The sequence below is a fragment of the Pelodiscus sinensis genome, chromosome 1 (genome assembly GCF_049634645.1).
Source record: "Pelodiscus sinensis isolate JC-2024 chromosome 1, ASM4963464v1, whole genome shotgun sequence".
Classification (NCBI taxonomy): domain Eukaryota; kingdom Metazoa; phylum Chordata; order Testudines; family Trionychidae; genus Pelodiscus; species Pelodiscus sinensis.
In genome coordinates this window covers 39,789,797-39,815,297 of record NC_134711.1, presented here as the reverse complement: position 1 = coordinate 39,815,297, position 25,501 = coordinate 39,789,797, and the positions used below count along the sequence as shown (strand labels likewise).

At 40.9% G+C, this 25,501-nt stretch overlaps 1 protein-coding gene and 1 long non-coding RNA gene across 8 annotated transcripts in view; one reads left to right on the top strand and one right to left on the bottom strand.

Moving 5' to 3' along the window:
* Positions 1–21,889, top strand: part of LOC142829264 (uncharacterized) — a 32,359-nt gene extending 10,470 nt beyond the window's left edge. The window contains exons 1-5 of one of the 2 annotated variants that reach the window (XR_012903703.1): positions 18,846–18,963; positions 20,120–20,312; positions 20,469–20,568; positions 21,405–21,512; positions 21,757–21,889. This is a non-coding gene — a long non-coding RNA (uncharacterized LOC142829264). Of the gene's footprint in view, positions 1–18,845; positions 18,964–20,119; positions 20,313–20,468; positions 20,569–21,404; positions 21,513–21,756 lie in introns of those variants that run through there. The other variant, XR_012903702.1, reaches the window with a different exon arrangement.
* Positions 1–25,501, bottom strand: part of POT1 (protection of telomeres 1) — a 152,212-nt gene that overhangs the window by 56,167 nt on the left and 70,544 nt on the right. For 4 of the 6 annotated variants that reach the window (XM_075928408.1, XM_025184410.2, XM_075928396.1 and 1 more), the window contains 2 exons: positions 11,076–11,206; positions 6,652–6,738 (listed from right to left, as the gene is read on the bottom strand). In XM_075928408.1, the coding sequence (XP_075784523.1) occupies positions 6,652–6,738; positions 11,076–11,206 (218 nt within the window). The remainder of the gene's footprint in view (positions 1–6,651; positions 6,739–11,075; positions 11,207–25,501) is intronic. The other 2 variants (XM_075928414.1, XM_075928429.1) reach the window with 1 other exon arrangement.

Here is a 25,501-nt window from a genome sequence, read left to right as displayed (position 1 = left end):
CAGGGCACTGTCCTCCAGCAGTACTCACTACAGTTATCTCTCATTCCCCTACCAGCAGTATATCAGCCGTCATGTGGTTCACCCGCCACTGTGTCCAGCTGTGGCTTCCAAGCCCAGCCCCTTCATCTCAGAGGCAAGCCACAGTTTATATGGGTCACGCCTTAGTGGCAAGATGTAATGCAAGTGGGGAAGGAGGGGACTCAAGCCCACCCACTATTCTAGGTCCCAACACAAGGACCCTCCGGTGGCAGCCTTGTCCTGCCCTTCTCAACTCCCCTTCACTGCCTTTTATTCCCTGGGCTACTTCCCCTGTGACTCTTTGCACCCTCCTGGCCCTTGTGGCAAGGCCAGCAGCCTGGAAGGTATCAGGCAGGGGCCTCCCTCTTCTAGCCCCCTGAGCCTGCCCAGTACTGCTCTCACAAAGTTACTTCAATGGGAACCAGGTCCTGCAACTTCCCTGGTCAGGGCCTAATTGCCCATCTTTGCTCGGCAACTCCCTATATACATGTCTGCCCCCGCAAGCACCCTAATGATTCTTTACAAGCTTCCCCTAATTGACCCAAACTCTGTTCAGGCTTCTTCCAGCTTGCATTAGCCCCTTCTGGCCAACAAGAGGCAATTCGATAGGGAGGAAGCCAGAGGCCAAGCAATTGAAGGCATACTTGACCTTCAGGGCCACTTGGCACACAACTTTGGGAGAATGCACACTAACCCGATGTATCCTCAGCATCTAGGGTAGTTAACCATCACTATGTGGATCCCTTTGGGGGAGGGGCCGGTGTCTGAATATTAATAAGTAGGTGATGAATACAATTCTACTCGCCCATGTTTGTTGTTTACTGGTTTTTAGTTGAATCAGCAATACCTATTGTCTTAATCAGCAGCTTATAGGGAGGGGGAAAGCGCTTCGACCCTCAAATGTTTTTATAGACAAGCGTGAAGACAAAACAAGACACTGTTCAGTGCAACCATCTTCCAAGACTTCCAGGACAAAAGGGAAAACATGTTTAAAGGGAAATGGCAATGCCTATTCTGGCTAGACCTCTTACCCACTGATGTACAGTCATCCCAGACTCCAATTCATTTTTTTTTTACCTACCCCAACACTGTCAGTGTTTGAGAGACGACTGATTTAACTGTAAACTTGCCACTATACAAGTTCTGAAAAGCTTAAACCCTGAAGTTTTCTCTCAAGCACCAGGCAATCTGCTCCTTATATTCTCCAGTTTCTATGTGATGTCAATAAGACATCAGGACATTCTCACATACATGATATGATACATAAACTGGGAGCTTTATGCACTGGCCAATTTCACCAAGTGGGTAATCCAGCCCTATTTAAGAGATGACTATAAAAAGATAGTAATTTTCAGAATAACTTCCATATATATTCAATATATTCCATTCTAGCAAAAAACTATACAGCACTGAGGGAAAAGGAAAGCCTTCAGTTTTATACACTTATCCATGATCAAAAAGATTTCAGCTATATCATCAAATACTTTATGTGGAATTTCAAATGAATCCTTTCCACAGATGTTTTGCTTTTATTTCCTATTTATTTGTTCAATAATTTATCAAGTACCCACTGCCATAGTATCTAGGCAAATTACACATAGAAAACTTACTACTAGACCCAAAGATAAAAGTTTATGAAGCTCTTAACTTTCTATGCAAGTAACACAGGAAACGTATACTGGTTCAGGTGGGGTCCTTTGAGCTTTCATTTTTTCCTTCATTTTAAACTATTTTCTCCAACTAGAACCTTGATTTTATGTCCTTACTTTCTTATGATTCTGTTTTTGTGTGCCATACTCCAATGGTCTTTATGAGTGACCTTAGTTTATTACCACTGAAATCAGAGAAAACATAACTAAGTATAGTAATTAAGCAATATAGGTAATGAAACATAAGAAATAAAATTGCAAGAGACAAGATTGAGGACATTAAGTAATCATCTTGAAGTTGAGATTTTTTTTCTGGGAAATTCCTTAATGCTGTGTGAATGAGAAAGCCTCTCAGAGATTTTATAAAGGCAATCATGCATAGCAGTATTTAGCAAATGACCCCGTGAACAAACAATTATAGGCTGTACTCTCTAAACTGGGCCTTTCTAGTCCGGCAACATCTGTGGTCCGATAGTACCATGTATGTTCCTGAACCAGAGAGCCCAGGGGCAGGGAGACCAGCGACAGTCCAGGAGCCTGGGGGTAGGGGCTCAGGAGGTGCAGGGAGCCCTGCATGAGGGGGATCAAGCGGCACTGGGAGCCCCACTGCAAGGGTTCTAGCAGTGCAGCTGCGAGTCTCAGGGGAGATTGGTCTGGCTGTGTTGCCAGGAGCCCCAGGGCTGAGGGGTCCGCCCAGGACTGGCAGCACAGCTGGCTGAAGGCAGGGGGTGGGGCTGGAAGCAGAGCCAACTGGGGAGATGAGGGGCCAGTGACAGGGAACCTCCTCAGTCCAGCAAATTCCCTTGTTCAGGACCAGTGAGGACCAAAGGGTGCAGAACCAAACTGTATATAGAGGAGAGATTACAAAGGAAAAAAGTAACTAGCTGACACACCAGAACTAAAGAACAGATGATACAACTGTTGAGCATTCTTGGCTAGCCTCTTGTAAAGGATCATGACTAAATCAGTCGAGTGTAATCTGAAGGTAATTCATGGACTGAATTCCATAACATATGGCTTGTTAAAGCATAATGAGTATCTCTCAAACTATGGTAAGTAGTGATATATTAAAAAATAGCTATGTACTTAGCACTTAAAACTAATTTGAAATTTAATTACATGTAGATAAAGCTAACCTGTGAATGGAATCTTGGCTGGCAGCAAGAGACACACTCTCTTGAATAAATAATAATTACTATAAATAGTAAAACCTCTATGGGGGTAAAAATAAAACAAATGGTGTGGACCTTTCTTGCAATGAGTAAGCAATTACCATCACTTGTGGTTTAAGGAAGCTTCTGGATAAGTAATTTTGAACCTAAAGAATTGAGTGTGAAATCCTGAACCCACTGCAGCCAAAGGCAAACTCCCTTGACTTCAACAGGAGAGGATTTTACTCTGAATATATTTACACAACAGCTTCTAATCTCCATGAATACTCTTTTAAAAGCTAAATATATCTGGATTCAATTTTACTGGAGCTAACATTATCTACCTGGGTTGGAAAGGAAAGTGTGATAATAAGTAGAATATAAAACTGGGATAACAGTATCTCTGAGGTAATTTTCAATCAAAACTGATTGTTAAATTACAAAGGAAAGAGCAATGTACAAGACTATTACAAAATTACTGCTGTCATAGATCATCAAAATGCTTCACAAAGACAACATAAAGCTAATCTATAACTGCTACAGTAAAAAGATTCTAAACTAAATCTGAAAGTTGATTTGCAGCTGTATTAAGAACTGAAGACAGCTTTTTCAAATCTGGATGCCACAAGATCAACGGCTTTATCATAATTTACATATTTTACAAAAGAATGCCTGGTAGTTTCAAGACAAAGGGTTTGTTTGTCTCTTAAATAGAACAATATTTCACTGTGGATAGAGATTTCTCTGATATATTCTTTTTTAACTTAAACTAGGCAAAGAATATACTGCATGTTGCTACAAGGAATTGGCAAAAAAGGAAAATTACAATTTACTTAAACATCCTACGTTATGTATAATTCAGTTAACTTTTTGCTGTTCTAAAGTTAGGTGATTGAACCTTGACCAGATCAATTAGATTCACAGATTATTACTGAGATAGAATTCCTCAGATAGTGCTTATGACTGCTACTTTTATGAAAACATTTTCCTTCCCAAAAGATGTTTTCTGGAACATTACTTTATATTTTGTAAATGTTCAGTCACATTCTTTTAAGTATAATAATCCACAATTTAAACTGGTTTTGAAAACATAATATCTTGATTATAGTTTCTCTGTTATATTAGAGTTTTAATTTTTTAATTCATTTATTATAAAAGATATATAATAATTGAGGCCATATAAGAAAGCAGGTGGTAATAGAAAAGAGAAGTAAGTAAATATGTTGTGTTCTGCTACATCTAGACTACAGGTTTTTTTCCTAGGTATCCCCAAAAACCCCTCCTGCGAACAGGGAGCTCATTTGCTCTTTTGCTTTTTTTCATGGAATAGCCAACACGCTCTTTCAGGGAGTCCTGTGTAATTCATACCAGGAGGGATAAGAGCTCTGCTGAAAAAGGAGGCTTTTTCACTATTTGGCCCCGTCTAGATGGGGCCAAATGGCAGAAAAGCCTTTTCAGGAAAAGCAATCGGAAAAAGCTATGTGAATTGTGGAGCACAATTTGCGTAGCTTTTTCTGATAAAGCCCCATAGTCTAGACCTATCCCCTGTGATAGGGTGGACCAGACCCTGAGCCTCCCCCCCCGTCAGAAGGCTTGTGGTCCTGCTATACCCTGCCTTGGATAAGCAATAGAGAGGTCCTTCAAGAAGGCTAGAGTGACTGAAGGAGAAGTGACCAATCAGGGGCAAAGAAGGCCCTATAAAAGGACCAGAGGCAATTCAGTTCCCCTAGAGACCTCAAGCTGAGCAGAGTGGGAGACAGACTGGAGGGGAGAGTGGAAGCACTGTGGACAGCTCATTGTGGTGAGTTTAGTGAAAATGGATTATGATGGCACTCTGAGGGCACGTCTTCAATTGCCATGCTGGAGATCACTCTTCTGGCATTCGATTGAGCAGGTCTAGTTAAGACCCATAAATTGACTGGTGAAGGCACTTTGTCTGGTGCCTGTACTTCTTGCAATCACGAGGAATAAGGGAAGCTGATGGGAGAAAACCTCCCTCTGTGAAGATGGTGCCAAGCTCGGCTTTAAGGTAAGCAGACTCCAGATACAAATTTTATGTAGCTGGAGTTGCGTACCTTAAGCCAACCTTCCAGGTCTAGTGTAGACCTGGCCTGAAATAAAGCCAGGTAAGGGCTGGGGTAAGGGCATAGATATTGTTTTCAAAGGGAGGAAGCCCTGGAGACACCATTCTCTACCAGAATAGGGAACGGCTTAAGGGAATGGACTCAGAGACACTATTTAGAGGGCACTGAGAAGGGCCCCTGTTAAAATCTGTATCCTAGAAAAGGTTTGTGTTTGATTGCACACAGGCTGTGAGACTTAGCCAGAGGGTTGAGTTGCTGAAGAGGCTTTGGACTAGAGTGAGGGTAAACACACACACTTGAGGGGCTGTTCATGAGACGTGAGTGTCACCCTGTTACAGTCCCTAACATTAATTAAATAGTTGTGCATATGCTTAAATAGAAAGCTAATAAAATAAATGACTAAGACCAGCTGTACACAGCCTCACTTTAGGAATGATTTGAAGAGAATATCCACCAGTTTCCAAAATTGGAGGCATTTAAAGAGACACAATTTGGACAATATGCTGTTCAAGCTTTTCCATACAGTTCTGCCAATGCACTTATTTATCAAGTTGCTGACACCTCCATTGTGCAGATAATGTTAATCTGTAGGGATAATTTCCAGCTTGTAAGAGTGCATCTAAGGCAAATGTATTAGCCCCCTTCATGACTATGTGCCATTAATGCAGTGGCCTCAGTCCAGGTCCTAGTAGACAAGGTGTCCACCCTGTAAATGTTTTCCACAACTCCAAAACACACGTCACAAACAGTGCCATTGTGATTGTTGGCATCCTTAGTGGCAGACTCAGTAGACAATAAAGGATGGCAAAATCATTGATACTAAATGATTCAACTGTTCAGATGGTCCCACCAAGTCAGGATAGGGTAGCATGGAGAACTACCATGATGGATCAAACTTGTTATCTGTCTTATCTAGTATTCTGTCACAGGCACTAACTAGTTCCACATGGCTTCACAGAAAGGTTAAGGAAACACTCCATAGGTGGATGTGGGACAATCTGCACTCAGCAAGGTTTCATACTAATCAAAAATAGCTTAGAAATTGTCCCCAGCCTATATTGCATTCTCGTCTCTGCTTCTCCCAAAAAACCTTACGCCTGTTTTTTTTTTTTTAAATCAGGGATGACATAGGTATTGAAGATGAACTATTCTTTAATTTGTTTGCCTGACTGAATGTTGTAATGGCGAAGAACTACCTATTTATTAGTTATATAGCATCCTTCAGCACAACTCATATACTGCATGTAAACTTTCAAGCAATATCACTTGCCAGTATTACTTCTGAGCTGATGCTGAGACTAATTTAAAAGAAAACTCTTTGTAGCTTGTACTAGATTGTTAGCTTAAAAATTAAGTTGGAATTCAGGAGCAGGAAAAATACTGTAGATATGAGCAATAGATGGCAAAATTCTGTGGGTCTTTAAAAAGTGTCAATATTTTCAAATATTCTGGGATATCAAATAGAAACAATTCAATTTTTATAGATATTCCTTCAGAGTAAGTAATATTCAGCAGGTCACACCGATACATATAATATAAAAATATCAATTAATTTAAAATTATAATTATTAATTGTAAATTATTGTATATCTAAATTAAATATCTTCAGCTATTCAAAGTGTAACTTAGACAACCAAAACATTCATTACAAAAATTAAAAACAGCCTCTATACTGTATCATGGAATGCACTAGCTATGGCTGAGAAACTACAGCTTACTAATAATATTCCCATCTACTCTCCTCAATACCTTTTCTTTTGCCTTGTTTCCTCTTGCTGTGATGTCTAATTGAAGTCCCAGTCCTGAAAGATGTTCTGTGTGGGCAGTTCCCTGTGTCTACATGAAGTCCAATTAACTTGGATTAGGGAACAAACTTTAGTTTAAGGAAAACTAAGCAATGATACATTAGTAGTTAATTAACACAATAAACCTATGTATTCAAAAAGTGTGAATGGTAAATTATTTAGATTTAAATACCTGAATGAAAGTTATACACTGGTTAAAAACAATTTGCATTTAGATACAGTACAAACTTTTCATTACAGGACAAATGCATAACTATTTACTTTTCCAATTTTTTCATTCTAGGTACATTACAGGACAGATACACCTGATTAGAGGACAATAATTCTGATTTAGAGAAACTTACAAAGCATCAAGACTTATTTTTATAAAAATGCATTTGTATCAAAATGTCTATTTTCAGATCAAACCTTGAGCTCTTTCACCCAGAAGAGACAAAAAGAGTGTCATCCTATCCTAGTGATTATGGCAGAAGATAGGGAGGTAGGAGACCTAAATTCAAGTTGTATGATTCAGAGGGATCTTAGATGAAATACTGTTCTCAATCAGGCAAATCAGGGACAGGACCCTGTTTCTCCCACATTCCAGACCAGTGCCATAATTACCAGACTACAGGGAGTCTCCTCCCTGATTCATAGGGCAAAAATGTTGTTGAAACTGATGCATCTCAGTTATGTTTCAGCTTTGATAAACTTTCTCTTAGCTGAAAATATCCCAACCAGCTCTAGTTCCAGTACTTACAAGATGATGTTAGTAAGGCATTCATGGGAGCAATATAAAATGAACTCCTGTGAACATATGAAAAAGTATACCAAAATATAAGCGGGATAGCTGTAGGTTCCCACTCTATTATCACTGACAACACGATTAGCATGGACTTTTTCAGTATCAGAATAAAAACAACAAAGATTCAACACTGAAAAGGTAAATAAAATGCATGGTAAACTTAATTCAACTGTTCACATGGACAAGTTAAAATAATTATGTGGGCCAATATAAGATTATTGACAATTTCTGCACATAACTTTTCTACCAATTGGAAAAATGTTTTTTTCCCCTCTGTGAAGGGGTACGCCTTTGTTCCTGCTGGAAATGTTCAACCTGGAGGCAGGATATCAAAGAGAGTCATGCAGCTCAGTCCAGGCTGGCTGAGGAGGAATGGAACATGCTCTGGGCTCCTGACTGGGTATTACTGGGAGCTACAGGTGATGGAGGCTGAGCTAGTGGGATTGACAGTGGAACCCCTGCTGGCCCCGGAGGATCAGAGTAAGGATGTTAAGAGGCGAGTAACTGACTAATCGTGTACTCAATAAGGGAAGGTGCTCTGTCCTGGCTCATGTCGGTTTAGGAGTTACCCCTGCTGCGGGTCTGCAGTTTAAATGTACTAGGAGCTGGGCATGCAGGCAGCCCGGCTTCTATTACATTTAAATTGAAGAGCCGCAGCAGGGGTAGATCCCAGACAGGCGCAAGCTGGGACAGGACTAGGACCACTGTGGCTCTGCATTTTAAATATAATAAGAGCTGCCCGGCTCTTACTACATTTAAAATGCAGAGCCACAGGAGGGTAGGTCACAGACCCAGCGCAAGCTGGGAATGAGGAGTCCTGACTTCCACCGGGTCCAGAACTGCTGTGGCTCTGCATTTTAGATGTAATAAGAGCTAGGCAGCTCTTACTACATTTAAAACACACAGCTGCAGCAGTCCCGGACTGGCATGATCTGGGATTGAGCCAGGCTTGCTCAGTCTTGGCTTGTGTTGGGTCCAGCAGCCTCTGTTGGCGGGCTGGGACCCTCTTGTGGACAGGGGCCGTGGACAGCCCGGGCCACTGCCCGAGCCTCAGGGCAGCCTCCCATACCGTCACCCACTGGGGCAGGCAGCATTGTGGAGACAGTGCTGGGGGGAACCTGCTTTTAAGCCGCCTCCCACCAACACCAGCTCCTGTTTCCCCTACCCTTGCTGCCTCTGTATTAGAGGCAGCAAAGTGTGGGGGGAGGTGAGTAGTTGAGCAGACTACTCGACTATTCGCTTGCCATCCCTAGATCAGAGTGAGCCAGAAGACCAACATCCCCAGGGAACTGACAGAGCAGGAACCACTTTTAGGATGCGATCCAGGGATTGTGGCTGTTAAAACAGGAAACCAAGTGAGAACCAAGGACTACTGGTTTTATAGGGCTCTGGATTGGGACCTGGTGCACCAGGGTAGGTTCAGTCCCTCTACCCTGCACTACACTTACCACAGTGCTTGGGGTAGGACAGTAGTACCTATTCTAACCACATGTGCCATAACCCCTTACTTCCCACTTGTGACCTACACCCCATGACAGGGTTCATATAGCATGCAACATTCCCACTTAACAGTCAATGTTAAAAGATAAGAAAACTGAAATTGCTGAACAGATAAGGTGGGTGAAATCATATATTTTATCGGACCAATTTCTGTTGATGAAGGGGACAAGATTTCAAGCTACACAGAGCTCTTTCAGATCTGGACCCAGACACACGGAGCTCTTTGTAGCTTGACAACTTGTCCATTTCATCAACAGAAGTTGGTCCAATAAAAGACGTGACTTTACTCATCTTGTATCTCTAATGTTTTGAGACTTCCAAGGCTTCAACACAGTAAAAAACATTCTATTGAGGAGACATTCCATCCTGACTTCTGCGCTGACTGCTGGTGAAGGCCTTTCACGCTGGATTTTCAGCCAGCAGTCACCACTCTCCAGCAGCCCGACTTTGAAGGTAGCTCTGCCATGAGCAGCATAGAATAAAGTGTAGAAATACCACAACTCCTCCTACAATAATCTTGACCACTCCACAACTCCTTTTTGGTTCAGGATCCCTACAACATCAATTTTCAGATTTAAATACAGGAGACCCTCGCGATTTGTGGTTCCATGCATTCCTTATGGTTGCTGAGGTGAGTTTGGGAGCCTCAGGGAGCTCAGCTGTGGTTCCCAGTATTCACAAATTTTGCCATTCACGGTGGTGTCAGGAACCCATCCATAGCAAATTACAAGAGTTTTCTGTTGCTAAATCATGAAATTTACTATTTTTAAAATACTATGAACATGAAATTCATCAAAGTGGACCATTAATTTGGTAGTGGTTCTAACTACATATTCTGAATAGCTGAACATTATTTTCATGTAGTTTTAGTGTGAATAACAAGGTGTTATACAATATGCAGGGTGCTGATATAGTGCAACATTTGAGACCATATGTTTCCATTGTTAGGCAGAAAGCTAAATTTCCTCCCCATCACTGTGTTCCCCACAAAGTAGTAAAAGGCACAGATTTATCACTAGTAACTAATGCAGTAGAAGATACAGATATATCTGTATTAATTCATTAAGTATTAGCTTACGTCACAAAATTGCATTACAAATGACAGTAACAGAAATATAATTATGCTAAACAATCTTTCAATCTTGTTATCAAGATGCATGCAATTTTCGTTTCCTGAAACATGAGCAAATCAAGTGATTCTGTATCTAGACTAATCCCAACAGAACTCCCTTCCCATTAAAAGTCAATGTGAAAAGATAAGAAATATCTCTGACCCAAATGATCATGCTAACTCCTATTTTAATTATTATAGTGGCACAGCAGCACCACTATAATTAAGGTTGTGTTTAAAGTGTGATCTTTTAGTCCTCTTAAAATTGGCATGCTTAGTCAGATTCTTTTGAAATGTAGTACACCTTAGAAAGCAATAGGAATGGTTCAGTGACTTGATTTGAGGTCATTTAAACTAAAGATTGTGAAGAGGTATAAAACAGTCATTTTTTAACAAGTTTCTAAGTTTTGTGTCTTATTAACTTTTGGCTCGGAGCTAGAGACCAAACTATTGTTTTAATGCAGATCTCAATTGAATTTTTGCCCATGGGTGGTACATGGAACTCATTAAATCTTCGGGCGATCCAAACAGAGCAGTATTGAAGAATATGTACATTTTTATAGTACACATGCTCCAATACAGACAAAACAGCTAAAGTGTTTCTACTGCCACCATTTTATAGAGGTCTGTAGCTAGTTCACTTTAGACCAGTCATCAGATTTATCTAATATGCTCCAGAGCTGGGTTCAGAGCAACTAGCTCAAAGAATTCTAATAGACTGAAGAGGCATGATTTTCATTTACACAATCCATGTTGGCTATTGCTAACATATTCTGTTCACATAGAAATCCTATACCTATTATAAAACTACTAATAGAGTGCCTATAAGTTTTTTAATCAATTTAGTCTTGGTTCATAAATGAGCGATCTTCTTTATTCCGTATTGGCCTGAAGAAATTTCACAATATGAATAAAGCTATCCCCACAATGCTGCAGTCTTCCTCCAAACACAAATATATTAAAAACAACGTACCTTTATTCTATGAAATCGAACAATATCTCCAATTTTGTAGATTTTTGGAAGGGCATCTAGATTTCCATTAAAAAGTGTGCATGTTAACTTCACATTTGATTGGTCCACAATTGTTACAACTGAACAATAATCTGTAAAATACATTAAAAATAAATGCATAATAGATCTTTAGGACATTTTAATAGTCGCATTTGGATTAACACATAAATTAAGGGAGCAATGCTAACATAAATAAGAAAATTCATCCCATTATACACGATGTAAAATGTCAGAATAGCTCATGGTTGCTCCAGCCAAGGACTCTGAGACAGAACTCCCAAGTTCTATTCTTTGTTCTGAAATTGGTGCACTAAATGATTGGGGGAATATCAGAGTTTTACAAATCTGTTTCCTCATCTATAAAACGAGGAAAGTTGTGAAAAATAGTTTTTCAATATGCTTTGAAGAGATAAAGAACTGTGCAATGTTAAGAATAAATTTAAATATGAATTATTCCTTGTCCCTTTCCGCCCTCCCCCAAGGTTGCAGGCACATACCAGGACTTTGAGAGTTTATTACCTTTCAAGGACTGTAAAGGTTTTTTGTTGTTGTTATGGTTTTTGTTAAGGGAGATGGGGTGGGTAGTGCTAGAGATCCAGGAAATGGCATTGCACTTCTACAACAAACCACAAGGTAAACTCAGAAGACTGTATGACCTTTATTTTACCAAATGAGAACTGTAACAGTATATTATGTATATCACTGACTTCCCTAAACAGAAATGTAAAAGAATATGCTCAGTTGGACATCTTTAAGTGAGAAATCTGCAAGGAAGTAATGGTGAAATTGTCTTAAATTTGGGGGTTATTTGGTACTGCTAAGTATTGTGCACTGGTATAGGTGTAGTGTTATGCTGCATTGGCAAACCATGAAAAACTATGCTTTTACTGGTATAATTTATTAGCACTTCTTTCCCTGTAGTAATGTGAGACAAGCTATTCTGGTAAAAGCAGAGTTTTGCTGATATAACTGTGTCTATAGTAGGGGTTTTGAGAGCACAGCTCTGTTAATCACATATTACACCTCAATCACATCCCTGAGTGACATAGCAATGCCTGCAGAAGTCTGTATTATAATAATGATCAAAGCAAAAGGTAAAAATCAGCAGTTCTGAATTGCTTGAGATGCAGATATCTGATCTGATTTTCACTAAGGTTTTTGCTTTTGCAAAAGCTAACTTTCAAATCAAATGACTCGAACTCAATCAGGTACTGTTGTAGTACTTAAAATATAAAGATTTATATAATCCCAATTCAGAATTTAGGAATCCCCAATTCAGAATTTAGGAAACACTGCTTAAGCCACCAGAAAGTTGTCTAGATTTTTTTTAAATATAAACACAAAAATGCATAGATAAAAACGTTTATATTTTTCAAAATAAAACAAATATACCAAAACAGAAGATTCATCATAACCTATAAAGTAAGTAAAGGTTAAGGATAAAGGGAGGAGAAATTACACATATGTGCTGTGTCTGCATTAATCACTGACCTCTGAAAAAACTGAATTTCTCTGGTATTCCCCTTTTACAGAATGTCAGCCATTGTCAGCTGCCAAGTCAACTATACCACTGAGCCACACATCAATGGTTAGCCGGGATTGACTTTTACCCTTTGGTTTTAGCAACCAAAATATACATTGGAACCACTCCACCTTATTAACTGTTAACCTTCAGATATCAGGAATATATCCAACAACAAAATTTAGCATCCAAAATCAGATTAATCATTTGACTAGAAGCTCTTGATGGAGGCACACTCCCACAATACGTATGTACTAACACAGCACCAACAGAGTTACATTTCCAATATCTGTCACCAGTTCTGAGGACTACTACCATTAAATTATGTGGGGACCAGTATATTAAAAGATGTTTTCTGATGAATAAGCCATAATCTCAAGTCTTCAGTTGTTTTTTTTAACATTAGATGTAATTGTATTCCATTGGGTCAGAGAGAATTGTGTATCCTAATCTCTATTCTAAGTAAGAATGTTAAAACGGTTATTCATTTAACCATTTTAACTCCACGCTTGCGCCTTGACCTCTGTGAGGTTCTACCTCTGACCTCTCTAAGGTTGGGGCTGCCCCAGCCAAGCATGGCTGGCTGCTGCTGGAGGTCACCGGTGGGGATTAATTGACTGGTTAACTGTTAAGCTTACTGGTTAACTATTTTAACACCCATAATTGCAAGCAACTCTCACACTATTAATCTTTGGCAGAGTATTTTGCATCAAAAAATTATAAAGTAATACCATTGGCTGAGTAAATCCATGAAGTTTCCTCTAAAATAATAAAATGTTATGGATGTTCTGGAGTTTCCAATGCATCTGGTTTAAGATACATTTGTAAGTTAAATGCTTTAATTGGAAATATTCTCACACTCAAGAGCAGAGAAAACCTAACTGTTGCAGAAGATCTATAAATGTTTTAAATAAATCATTATCAATTAGCTGTAACACAGTATATTTAGTCTTCTTTTTAGCAATTCCCCCACATCATTTTACTATAGATTTTAAGGAAAGGATTGCTCCACAGAACCATCTCTACACAGAAGAATTAATGGAAGAAGAGTTTTCTGGCCAAGTTAGAGCTGTGAGACAAATTAGATCATATTGTGGGAGATTGGGAGCCATCCAATCCATACTAATTCGATCCTATAAAGCCCAAAAGGGGAGAGAAGCTACACCAATTCTCATTGAATCTGAACTCAAGGTGATGTCTGCATGGTCACATATAGCAGTCACAAAAATGATTGGCATAACAAAATAGATATATAATTTTTCAAGTTGGGAAAACAAAATTTTCTCAGATATAGAGGGAGCTGTAATTTGTTCAGAACCAGTCTAAATTCCACACTTACACCTCAAAGAAGCAAAATGCAGGACAATGTAGCACTTTAAAGACTAACAAGATGGTTTATTAGATGATGAGCTTTCGTGGGCCAGACCCACTTCCTCAGATCAAATAGTGGAAGAAAGTAGTCACAACCATATATACCAAAGGATACAATTAAAAAAAATGAACAAATATGTTCAGTCCTTTGGGTACGATGTCCATTTTCTTGCACTTGGATAGAAAGATGATGTCTGTCTGTATCTGTGCGAGTTTCTTCATATGGTTGATGGATTTCCATTCCAAACGGCTAAATGTAGTGCCTTGCATGTAGAACTATTCTACATGCAAGGCACTACATTTAGCCGTTTGGAATGGACACATGCCTTCTGGAATGCTGACTGAACCACAAGAGACATACAAATCTTTAGTGCATCTGGCATGTAAATATCTTACAACATTGCCATGTGAACACCTGTTCTCACTTTCAGGTGACATTGTGAAAAAGAAGTGAATACATTACCATCTACAATTGAAAAAAAACCAAACTTGCTTGTCTGAGCGACTGGCTGAACAAGCAATAGGATTGAGTTGGCCTACAGACACTAAAGACACATTGATTTATTTTTGAATGAATGTTTTTGTACATAATTTCACATCCATAAGTTCAACTTCTATCATAAATAAATTGCACTGCAGAACTTATGCTAGGTGAACTGCAAAATACTAATTTTTTTCACAGGTCAAAGATTTGTAATGAAAAATAAGTATAAAGAGACCCATACTGTATACTTTGTATTCTGTGTTGTACCTGAAATAAATATATTTGAAAATACAGAAAATATCCAAAACTATTTAAATAATGGTATTCTATTATTAACAGTGTGAGTAATCATGATGTTTTAAATCATGTGATTAATCATGATTAATTTTAATAATTTTACAGCCCTAAAATATTAATGAAGCTCAATAATTAAAGAATAATTTCCCTTTATCAGACACAATAGATTCCTTTACCAGATTGATAGCCACCATTAAAATAAAAAACCCTCTCTATTTTAAAGCCAGTAGTTTTTATCTGACTGGCTAAAATAAAATATGCAAAAATTTAGTTTAAAAAATGGGACAGGGCAGAAATGCACTTCACTAGGATTTGCCCAACAGTAGAAAATTAGTATGTTAGTAATATTTTACCTAACTAGACATAAATCAAAATATAACAGATGGAAAATTAAACTCCTTGTTAGGCATTAATGTTAATTGTGAACAATTTACCTAATTTTTTTGTATGAATAAGTGCAAATTGCCTAGGAGTTTTATTAGAAAAGAAAAACTGCTAGTAATTCTATATTAAGTCTTTAATCAAAAAAAGTAATGAATATATGCATTTATATAATCTGCTGAAATACTTGCACAGAATTCTTTCCTTTACTTGCATAATAAATGTTTCTATGATCAACAGTTTTTAAACTAACAACTGAACTATGTGCTATTTAAAACTTAAATTCAAGTAATTATTGTTATCTGTAACTAATATAATGTTGCTAATCAAATTATTGGTATAGTTGCTCCTAAACCAGACACATTAATAAGTCAACATATACCTGGTGGCCAACAATTTTTCTGTAAATCCCACAACTTTAAAATGGTTTTGCCAGATGTATAACATGTAAGGACATACCAAATTCATGGGCTTCACAAATGCATCATGGACCATGAAATCTGGTCTCCTCTTGTGAAATGTGCATAGTCTGCTTTTACCCTATACTAAAGATCAGATTTGTGTCTGCCCTGTATTATATGCAGGGGCGGATATAGGGCAGGGCGAACGGGGCGGCCGCCCCGGGCCCTGCGCTTAAAAAAGCCCCGCGCATGCGCCGTGGCAAAGGGGGGGGGGGCGCGGAGTTATGCTGCCCAGGGCCCCGCAAAACAGTCATCTGCCCCTGATTATATGTATTTCACGGGGGAGACTAGCATTTCTCAAATTGGGGATCCTGACACAAAAGGGAGCTTCAGGAGGTTGCAAGTTTATTGGTGTGCGGTTCATGGGGGAGATCCATTGTATTTCCTTTTTTCTACACTGCTGCTGGCAGTTGTGCTGCCTTCAGAACTAGGGAGCTGGAGAGGGGTAGCTGCTGCTCAGGAGTCCAGCTGTGAAGGTAGCAGTGTCACAAGCAGCTGCATAGAAGGAAGGATGGTAATGCCATATCCTGTAACTCTTACTTCTGTCTTTGGAGTTGTCTGGCTGGAAAGTGGTGGCTCATGATGGAGGGCCCAAATCTGCAGGCAGCTGTGTAGAGAAAAGGATGGCAGTACCATACCATTGTACTGTTGCACAGTTGCTGACAGTAGCTCTACCTTTAGAGCTGGGCTAGTTGGCAGCAGCTGCCATTCTCCAACTGCTCATTCTGAAGGCAGCACTGCCACCAGCAGCAGCAAAGAACTAAGGCTAGCAGTACTGCAACACTCCCTACAATAACCTTGTGACCCACTTGCAAATCATTTTTCAGTCAGAACCCCTACAATTAAAATGCTGAAATTTCAGATTTAAATAGATGAAATCATGAAATTCACAATTTTCAAATGAACCAAATGGTTCACCAACATAGTAGGGCCCCAATAATACTGTGTATATGCATTTCTTGTGAGGCGTAATTGGAATTCTGTAAACAGCAGATAAGGAACTTATTTTCCAAGAACCGACATTTTCTTAAGGTACTATCTTCAGAAAAATAACATTAGGAAAATATGTCCTAATAAGCAGAACATAGGGAGCCAGGTAATCACTTTCAGAATTCCAATGTCCTTTGCAACATCATCAATGTAGAGGAAGTGCATCATGGAGGAGGGGTAAAGAGAGAGGAAAAATATTAAACATGCACCATCAAAATCTCGGATTCACTTTTGAACCAAAATACTGTGTTATACAAGAAACATACCTTACTTTCTAAGAAACCAAAGCAAGAAAGGAGAGATTACTCACCTCTGCAGTAACTGGAGTTGTTCGAGATGGATGTCCCTGTGGGTGCTGCACCTTAGGTGCTTCAGTGCCGATGAGCCCAGGACAGCTATCGTTTACATCAGTACCCCTGGCGTACAGAGGGAGCCGGTGTGTGTTCTATATAGGCTACTGCGCATGCACGACCTTCTTTCGCTCCGCTCCCCGCCCCCGCTCCTCAGTTCCTTCTCTGCCCTGGAGATGATGTATCTTGAAGCAGAGGGGAGGAAGAAGGGTGGTGGAACACCCATGGGGACAACCATCTCGAATAACTCTAGTTACTGCACAGGTGAGTAACCTCTCTTTCTTCTTCGAGGACTGTCCCCGTGGGTGCTCCACCATAGGTGATTATGAAGCAATGTTCGTATGAGGAGGTGGGAGTTTCGGATACTGAGATTATGAGGCCGTGAGTATTGTGTGGCCAAACTTTGTGTCCATGTCTGCAAAAGTTTGCAGTGCGTAATGTCGTGTGAAAGTGTGTATTGAGGCCCATGTTGCGGTGCTACAAATGTTTTCCATCGAGACTCCTCATAGAAATGCTATCGTGGCTGCCATTGCCCATGTCGAGTGGGTCCGTACAGTTGTTGGTAACTCTTTTTGGGCTATGGCACATGCTAGTTTGATGCAACTAGATATCTACTTTGACAGTCTTTAATTTGATATAGACAGTCCCTGCAACTTCTCTGTTGAAGAGATAAAGAGACGTGGAGTTTTCCTAAAGGGCTTAATCTGTTACAAGTAAAATGCTAATGCCCTGTGGCTATCCAAGGTATGGAGAGCTGCTTCTTTGTTGTCCTTGTGTGGTTTAGGGAAGAAGACAGGTAAGTATATGGGTTCGTTACAGTGGAATTCGGTAAGTACTTTGGGGAGCAATTTGGGGTGGGTTCTAAGCATGACCTTATCCTTGTGGAATATAGTGTAAGGTGGGTCTGCTGCTTGTAAGGCAGAAATGCTGAATAGATGAAGATTTGAGTAAATTTTAAGGCCTGCCACCTGTAATGGAGATAAGTGATGTAATATAGCACTATGTACTCTTGTCAATGCTGTGTAGAATTGTAAATTGAAGAAAAATGTTTGTAAGACCATTAATAAGGGAAAAGCTGTTTAAAATGTAGTTTTCCAAAATGGAGACCAAAACTCCATTTTGTACCTGGAACTTTCCAGATTTGTCTTTTACAATTGGGTATGGCATAGAATGTGCAGGTAGAATATTTGAGTTCAAAACCTGAGCTACCTGTCAGTTAAATTTGCATAAACATGACTATGTATGAGCATTCCTATTAGCCAATCAATTCAAACCACGCTGGAAAAGCATCCTTGCCATGTCCAATAAGTTTAAAACATCTAGATAATGAATATGCATGAAACCACCCTATATAAGTTTGGACCGAACGTCAGTTCGTGCTGGTTCCCGGACGTAGCTGGGGCCTGCAGCGTGGTGTGTTTTGTCGGGTTAGTAGAGCATCCTAGCCTGGGCTCTTTTCAGAAAGAATACCTTAATGGTATTTGTCATATACAGAATCTGTTAGTATCTTAATGGTACTAGGTATCCTTGTGGTACCGAACATCTTTATGGTGTTCTAGTCTTCTTCCTTGGGTTACATGACGGAAGGTCATTTTCCTACTTTTAGTTTAGTGTAGTTTAGTTCTTAGAATAGGATAGATCTCCCATGTGTCATCGACAGGTGCGTCGGTCAACGTAAGGTCGGCCGTCATCGTGTTTGTTCGATGGGTGCGTCAGAGAGTGTAGGGTTTTATTTTAGGATTAGAATAAGTTAAGTACAGGGTCTACCATCGCCGGTTCAAGACGCTACCGAAGAGCGTGAAAAGGGCTGACGAGAAAACGATCCGTGGAAGACGAATCGCCGGTCGTCGTTCCCAATTCCTGTCTTCGTGGGACTATCCTGCCTCGAATCGTCCGACGAGGGATCGCCTGGTTGTTCCTCGCCCGAGGCTCTAAAACAACCAAAGGCTTGAGGTCACCAGCTTCTGCGGCTCCACTATCGTCGAAGACTCTGGTAATATTCAAGGATTTGAGGGGACTTCCCCTTCTTATCCTTTAGGTTATTGTAGAATGGGGACTGCCCCCGGGTTAATGTTAAATAGAGATATTGTGTTTTAAATTTCTACTTTGTCAAACAATATAGTCCTGTTGTTATAAAATTTATACCTGGACTTATGTTTTTATTTATTGCGGTTTTGCACTTTAAACGGTGAATAGATATGGATAGAGGTCCAACCTGTTTTACCATCCCTAGAGGATTGGGAAGTGCTGAGCACTTCTCTGAGGATTGCCCTCTTACACCTTTGGCATCCTTGATCCGTTGGTACTTATTAAAAGTATTCATGTAACATGCTATTTCACCTATTCGTTTAGCGGATGTGATTGCTATCAGGAATGCAACTTTCATAGAAATATGTAGGCACAAACAGGTGGCAAGAGGCTCAAAAGGTTTTACTTTGACTACTTTCAGTACCAAATTTAAGACCCATGCTGGGATTGAGTCTTTGTGGGGAAGAAATAGGATGTATAGGTACTGCATAAATTGTTTGATTGATAGGCGTGTGAAAACTAAGTGTGTTTGGCTTGGCGCATGCAAGGCGGAAATGAATGCCAAGTGCACTTTCATGGTATTGAGGGAGAGACCCGTGCTATGTAATTCTAACAGGGTATGTCTACACTGCCACCCTAGTTCGAACTAGGGTGGCTAATGTAGGCATTCGAAGTTACAAATGAAGCCCAGGATTTAAATATCCTGGGCTTCGTTTGCATCTTGCCAGGTGCCGCCATTTTTAAATCCCCCTTAGTGCGGACTCCGTGCCCGCGGCTATACGTGGCATGGAGTAGGTAATTCGAATTAGGCTCTCGTAGAACGAGGAGTAATGGTAGTTCGAATTAGAGAGCCTAATTCGAACTACCTACTCTGTGCCGTGTGTAGTCGCGGGCACGGAGTCCGCACTAAGGGGGATTTAAAAATGGTTGCGCCCGGCAAGATGCAAATGAAGTCCAGGATATTTAAATCCCGGACTTCATTTGCAACTTCAAATGCCTACATTAGCCACCCTAGTTCGAACTAGGCTGGCAGTGTAGACATACCCACAGATATTGTAAAATGCAAGATACGTCAGTATGAGGAGGTTCACATTTCTGAGCATATGTCTCTCTTGTTGCAGGTCGTCTGGAGTTGGTGAGGACGAGTTGCACCGGTTCTGTGAATGCCCTGTCTGATGGGAGTCAGCCAGCAAGCATCCACGCCCACAGATGTAATCTGTGGATGTGCGGATAGGGGATTTAATCGTTTTGTTGAGTCAGCAGCATACATACTGACGGGAAGCGATATGGTGGCTGTACACTCATCTGCAAAAGGTATGGATGCCATGTTTGTCTGGGTCAGTTGGGTGATAAGTATCACTTTGGCCCTGTCCCATCTGATTTTGAGGATCACTTTCTGTATCAGTGGGAAGGGAGGGAACGCATCTGCTAAGTGTACGTTCCATTCTATACTGAAAGCATCCCCCACAGACTCTGGACCTATTCCTGCTTTGGAGCAGTAGCATGGGCATCGGGAGTTGCTGCTGGTCGCGAAGAGGTCTACAACTGGGAAGCCCCATTTCTTGAAGAGGTGATTGAGGATTGTTTTCTTCATCTCCCATTCATGATTCTGGGGAAACGGTCTGCTAAGCTTGTCTGCCAGTATATTGTCTTTGCCTGGTAGGTATGTCGCGGTCAGCTGTATGTTCCGTGGAATGCACCATTCCCAGGGTATGCCTACATTACAGCACTAATTCGAACTAACTTAATTCGAATTAGTTAATTCGAACTAAGCTAATTCGAATTAGCACACCTAGACCCAAAAACTAATTCGAATTAGCGTGCCCACACTGATTGGACGCTGGGTCGCATTTAAGGGCAGCTGAAACCGGTTCCGGCAGGGCATCAGGTCAGTAGTTGCTTTGTGTGGCTGCTGTCTGAGTCTCGTGCTGGACAGGTGGTACTCAGCTTTTCCACTTGCTTGCCTACCTCGCTGAGGGACAGCAAAGCGTTTTTCTCTCTGCCTGCCTGTGTTGGTGCTTCCCATTGGGGACATCGCTACACTTGGCACCATGGAGCCAGAGCATGCTGCTCCAGCTTTTGGACTTCCTGCTGAAAGCCTGCCAGCAATGGGTGGAGGCTGCCTTGCACCATCTGGTGCACGTCAGCCCCCTGCCTCTCCCCCTGGCCTCCCCGGGGGTTGTGGAGGAGCGGCAGCAGCTCCCCAATGCCAGCGTGCCCCGTCGCATCTGGCATCTGGACACCAGCAGCAACTGGTGGGAACGCATCGTCCTGGAGCACTGGGGAGACCAATAGTGGACCCAGAACTTCAGGATGAAGGAGGACACGTTCCTGGAGCTCTGCGAGTGGCTCGCCCCTGCTCTGCAGCGACGGGACACTCGCATGAGGCCCACCATCCCTTTCCAGAAGCATGTGGCCATCGCCCTGTGGAAGCTCTCCACACTGGACAGCTACCAATCTGTTGGGAACCAGTTCGGCGTGGGGAGAGCCACCATCGGAGCAATACTCATGCAGGTATGGCACCCACCGGTCACTGGAAAGGGGGGCTGCAAGGAGGGGATGAGCTGCCCCAGGGAAAACGGGGGAGGTGGAGGAGGCGAAAGAGCCCGGCACTGGAGGGTTTGGTCTGTCCCGGCCATACTACACACCACCTGTGGGGGTTGCTTCCGGGAGTGGGGCATGGGGAAGTGCCAGGGAACGAACACTCCTGGCCACCCAGGCGCCCCAGTGATTCACGGTTTGCTGTGTCTCTCTGCAGGCGGTAAAGGCCATCAACTGGGTGCTGCTCCACAGTGTGGTCCGCCTCGCCGACCCGGACACGGTCATCCGGGGGTTCAGTGCCCTCGGCTTCCCCAACTGTGGGGGTGCCATCGACGGGACGCACATCCCCATCCGTGCCCCGGAACACCAGGCCTCCCAGTACTTCAACCGCAAGGGGTACTTCTCCGTCCTCCAGCAGGCCGTGTCTGACCACCGGGACATTATATCCAAACCCATATCTGGTGATCTGTGGTGGGTATGGGTGGAGTGTGCCTTATCACGGGGAGAGCTTCACTTCTTCTCCATGGCGAGGATTTTTATCTGGAGCGCTCTGGCTCTCTTGGAGAAATTTGTCAGTTTCTGACAGTGAGGGCAGCTTTCAATAGGGTGGTGCTGCCCCAGACAGCTGAGGCACTTGTCGGGTCTGTCGGAGACAGATATGGCTGTTTTACAACAAGCGCATCGCTTGAAGCCGGGCAAGCCAGGCATATCCCGCAGAGATCCTGTGATGGGAAGCTTTGTTCTGGGAAGCGACTTGCCGCCACTTCTTCCTCAGGCCTCCAAATTTTTTTTTTAAACTATCACAACATTGACAGCTAACTACTAACTCTACTTAACTGACTAATTCCTAAGGTAACTATTTACAAATTAGATGAGATAAGGGTATGCGAGGGAGACTGCTAAAGTTGCGACCGTAGCCGGCAGTGGTAGGGAAGGAACTGGGGGGATGGGAGGCGGAGAGAAGGACCAGTTGCGCATGCACAGTAGCCTGTATTGAACACATACTGGCTCCCTGCACGTTACAGCTAAGGGTACTGCTGTAAAAAAATCTCCATCCTGGGCTCAGTGGCACTGAAGCACCTAAGGTGCAGCACCCATGGGGACAGTCCTCAAAGAAGAATTGCATAACTTCAGCATTTACATTATCTGTGAAAGATCAAATTCAGATCCTATTCCCAAATATTTTGAGGACTGCTGAACCGGAGGGACATCTCAATACAAACAGGAGCCACAAAACGGACACTGTACAGTCTCTTTATCAAACAGATTTCATATCACTTAAGGAATTAAACTGTTAGCTGAAGAGCCTAAGACTTATACTCTGCTACCACATTATTTACTAGAATTTGGAGGCAAAGTCTAACGACTGTTCCAAAGTCACTTCTATAACAAATAGTTTGCATTACTGTATAAAGGATTCTTCCAGTCAGGCTTCAAATCAGTGCAAGTTAAATGCTCTCGAAGAAATCTCAAAGGAAAGAAGAATGCACCAGTTACTACAAATATGACTGAAGACAAAGAATATTTATTGTGTTTGGAATAAAACTGTTGTTTGCTAAAAATATATAGACACTGCTTTTGCCATATTCAGGCATAAAGAACAATACATATTGTATCAAAGTAAAAAAGGTAAAAGAATGCAAGGTTAGCACATTTATTAAAAGTGCAAGAAACTTATACTGTCGGTAACATTTTAACTTTTCAAAGATGTAAAACGGGAGGCGGGGGAGGGGAGCAATCTACAGACTGCAGACCACACATTGCTCCTCAGTATAAGCTGCTGGTGGGCCGCCAGACAGGTTGTTTACATTGCATCCACAAGTACGTCTGCCTGCAGCTTCCATTGGCCATGGTTTGCCATTCCCAGCCAATGGGAGCTGTGAGAAGTGGCACGGGGAATTGCTGTTTGCCATTTCCTGCAGCTCCCATTGGATAGGAACAACCAACCAAATATGTGAGCCTGTGCAGGTGGTGATATTCCTCTGGAGTTTCAGAGAGATAGCTATGGTGGTCTGTTTCAGCAAAAAAAAAAAAAAAGGAGTCTGGTGGCACTTTTTACCTTAGTGAATCTGTTTAAACAATGCCCATACCTCTTGGTTCCTAGAGGAACTGTCGCTATCACTCCTCTTGGAAATACATAAAATCCCTCCTGCACAGGGATATATAAACCAATCATTCAATACAACAGACTCCAAAGATATTAAACTTGATGCAATAATGTTTGTCCAGGATATTGCACAGTAACAAGGAGGGCATATTGTGATACACTCTCAAGGCTTGAAAAATTTATCGGACACTTATTCACCTATTAAAGGGTGATATGAAAGACAGAATGGGGGTAGGAATTGTCTAGAAGATAAGTTTCATAAAAAGAAATTGTCAAGTAATCACTTGATTCCAGCAGCCAGGACATCAAAGAAAATTCTAAATATAGCAAAGCATGCAATAAAATCAAATAGCATCACTATGTTCTTAATCTTATTCATGTCACAATGACAACTGCCGCCAACAAAATTTCTGGGAATTAAATTTTATCAGAATTTTTTTTTTCAGAAAATCTAGGCAAAAGTTTTTAACATATATATGACTCAAAGAGCTGTAGCATAATTACAACCTAGACCAATCAAAGATTGGTAAAAATGGCTAACAATGCATATGACAAAAATTCAGCCCACTGTGGATCTACATCTGTAAATATACCCAAAGTTTACTTTCAGTCATATTTTTAATGGTGCAACCAGTGAGCAATAATTTAGTCTTAGTGGAAAAGGGAATATAATGGAAATAAACTTTAAAGCCACAATGCTGCAACTGACTATGTGGTCGTGGACAGGTCCTTGTATCCATGAGGAGTCATACTGAACTCAAAAGAAGCTTCTCTTGATGAACTCCTTCTAACCGTATGGTTTCATGATTCTTAAGTATGATATGTCAAGATTTAAGTCTCCACCAGCAGTTAGGTGAATTGGTTGTGATAGTTTCAGAAATCTTAACAGATACTCAAAACCTTATGATTTTATTAGAAATATTTACATTTGACATGTTCTTTCTAAAATTGATTTGTTGCCTACTTGCCCTTTTGTTGTCAGTCAATATAAGTTCCAAGAAGCAAGGAAAGAAAAATAAAAGGATGTTGACATTTCAAGAAGTTACATTTCAAACCTAATGTATTTCCAGAGGAAATTACCTTCATAACACACCCATGGCAATATCCTGAAGCAGGACTAAAAAATGTAATCTTTGTAGTTTTACATTGATACTTTAAAAATCTTTCTGATTAAAATCAGAGACTCAATGTTACAGTGAATTCAATTTTTAAAATCCCCTTTTTTAAATTGATAACATTTGAAGACATCTTGCACAGGCACCATGCAGCATAATAATTTGCCAAGTTTGCTTCAGTGACAGAAAGACCACAACATATATTGTATAGAACCGACAAGATATTATGAACAGATATTGAAATAATGTGTCCCTTTGCATATCCTGGACAAAATTCTACTCTCTGTTTCATGGGGAGGCCCTCATCTTTGATATTCTGCTTTTCCTTTACAACCAGGACTTTCACTGACTTAAGTAGGACCTTGGTAGAAAGGAAGTATAAAGGATGAGATATGCTATGTAAAAGAGAATTTTGCCCTTAAATTACGGATCTATTTTTCTTTCTGATTTTAGAGAGTATCAACCTAATTTTTTTAAATTTTAACATGTTTACATTTCAGAAAACATGCTGTGGAAGAGCGTATGAAATAGTGACTATTGGGGTTTTGATGAATGGAGATTCCAACAATTTCAGTTTTACGCTATATGAATGATTATTTTTCAAGTAGAGAGACAAGGTGAGAAGGTAATTTCTTTTATTGGTGGAAAAGACAAGTCTTTGAGCTTCAAAGAACACAACTTTTTAAATAGCTATCAATACACTAGGGCTGTGTCTACATTGGCACCCTTTTCCGGAAAAG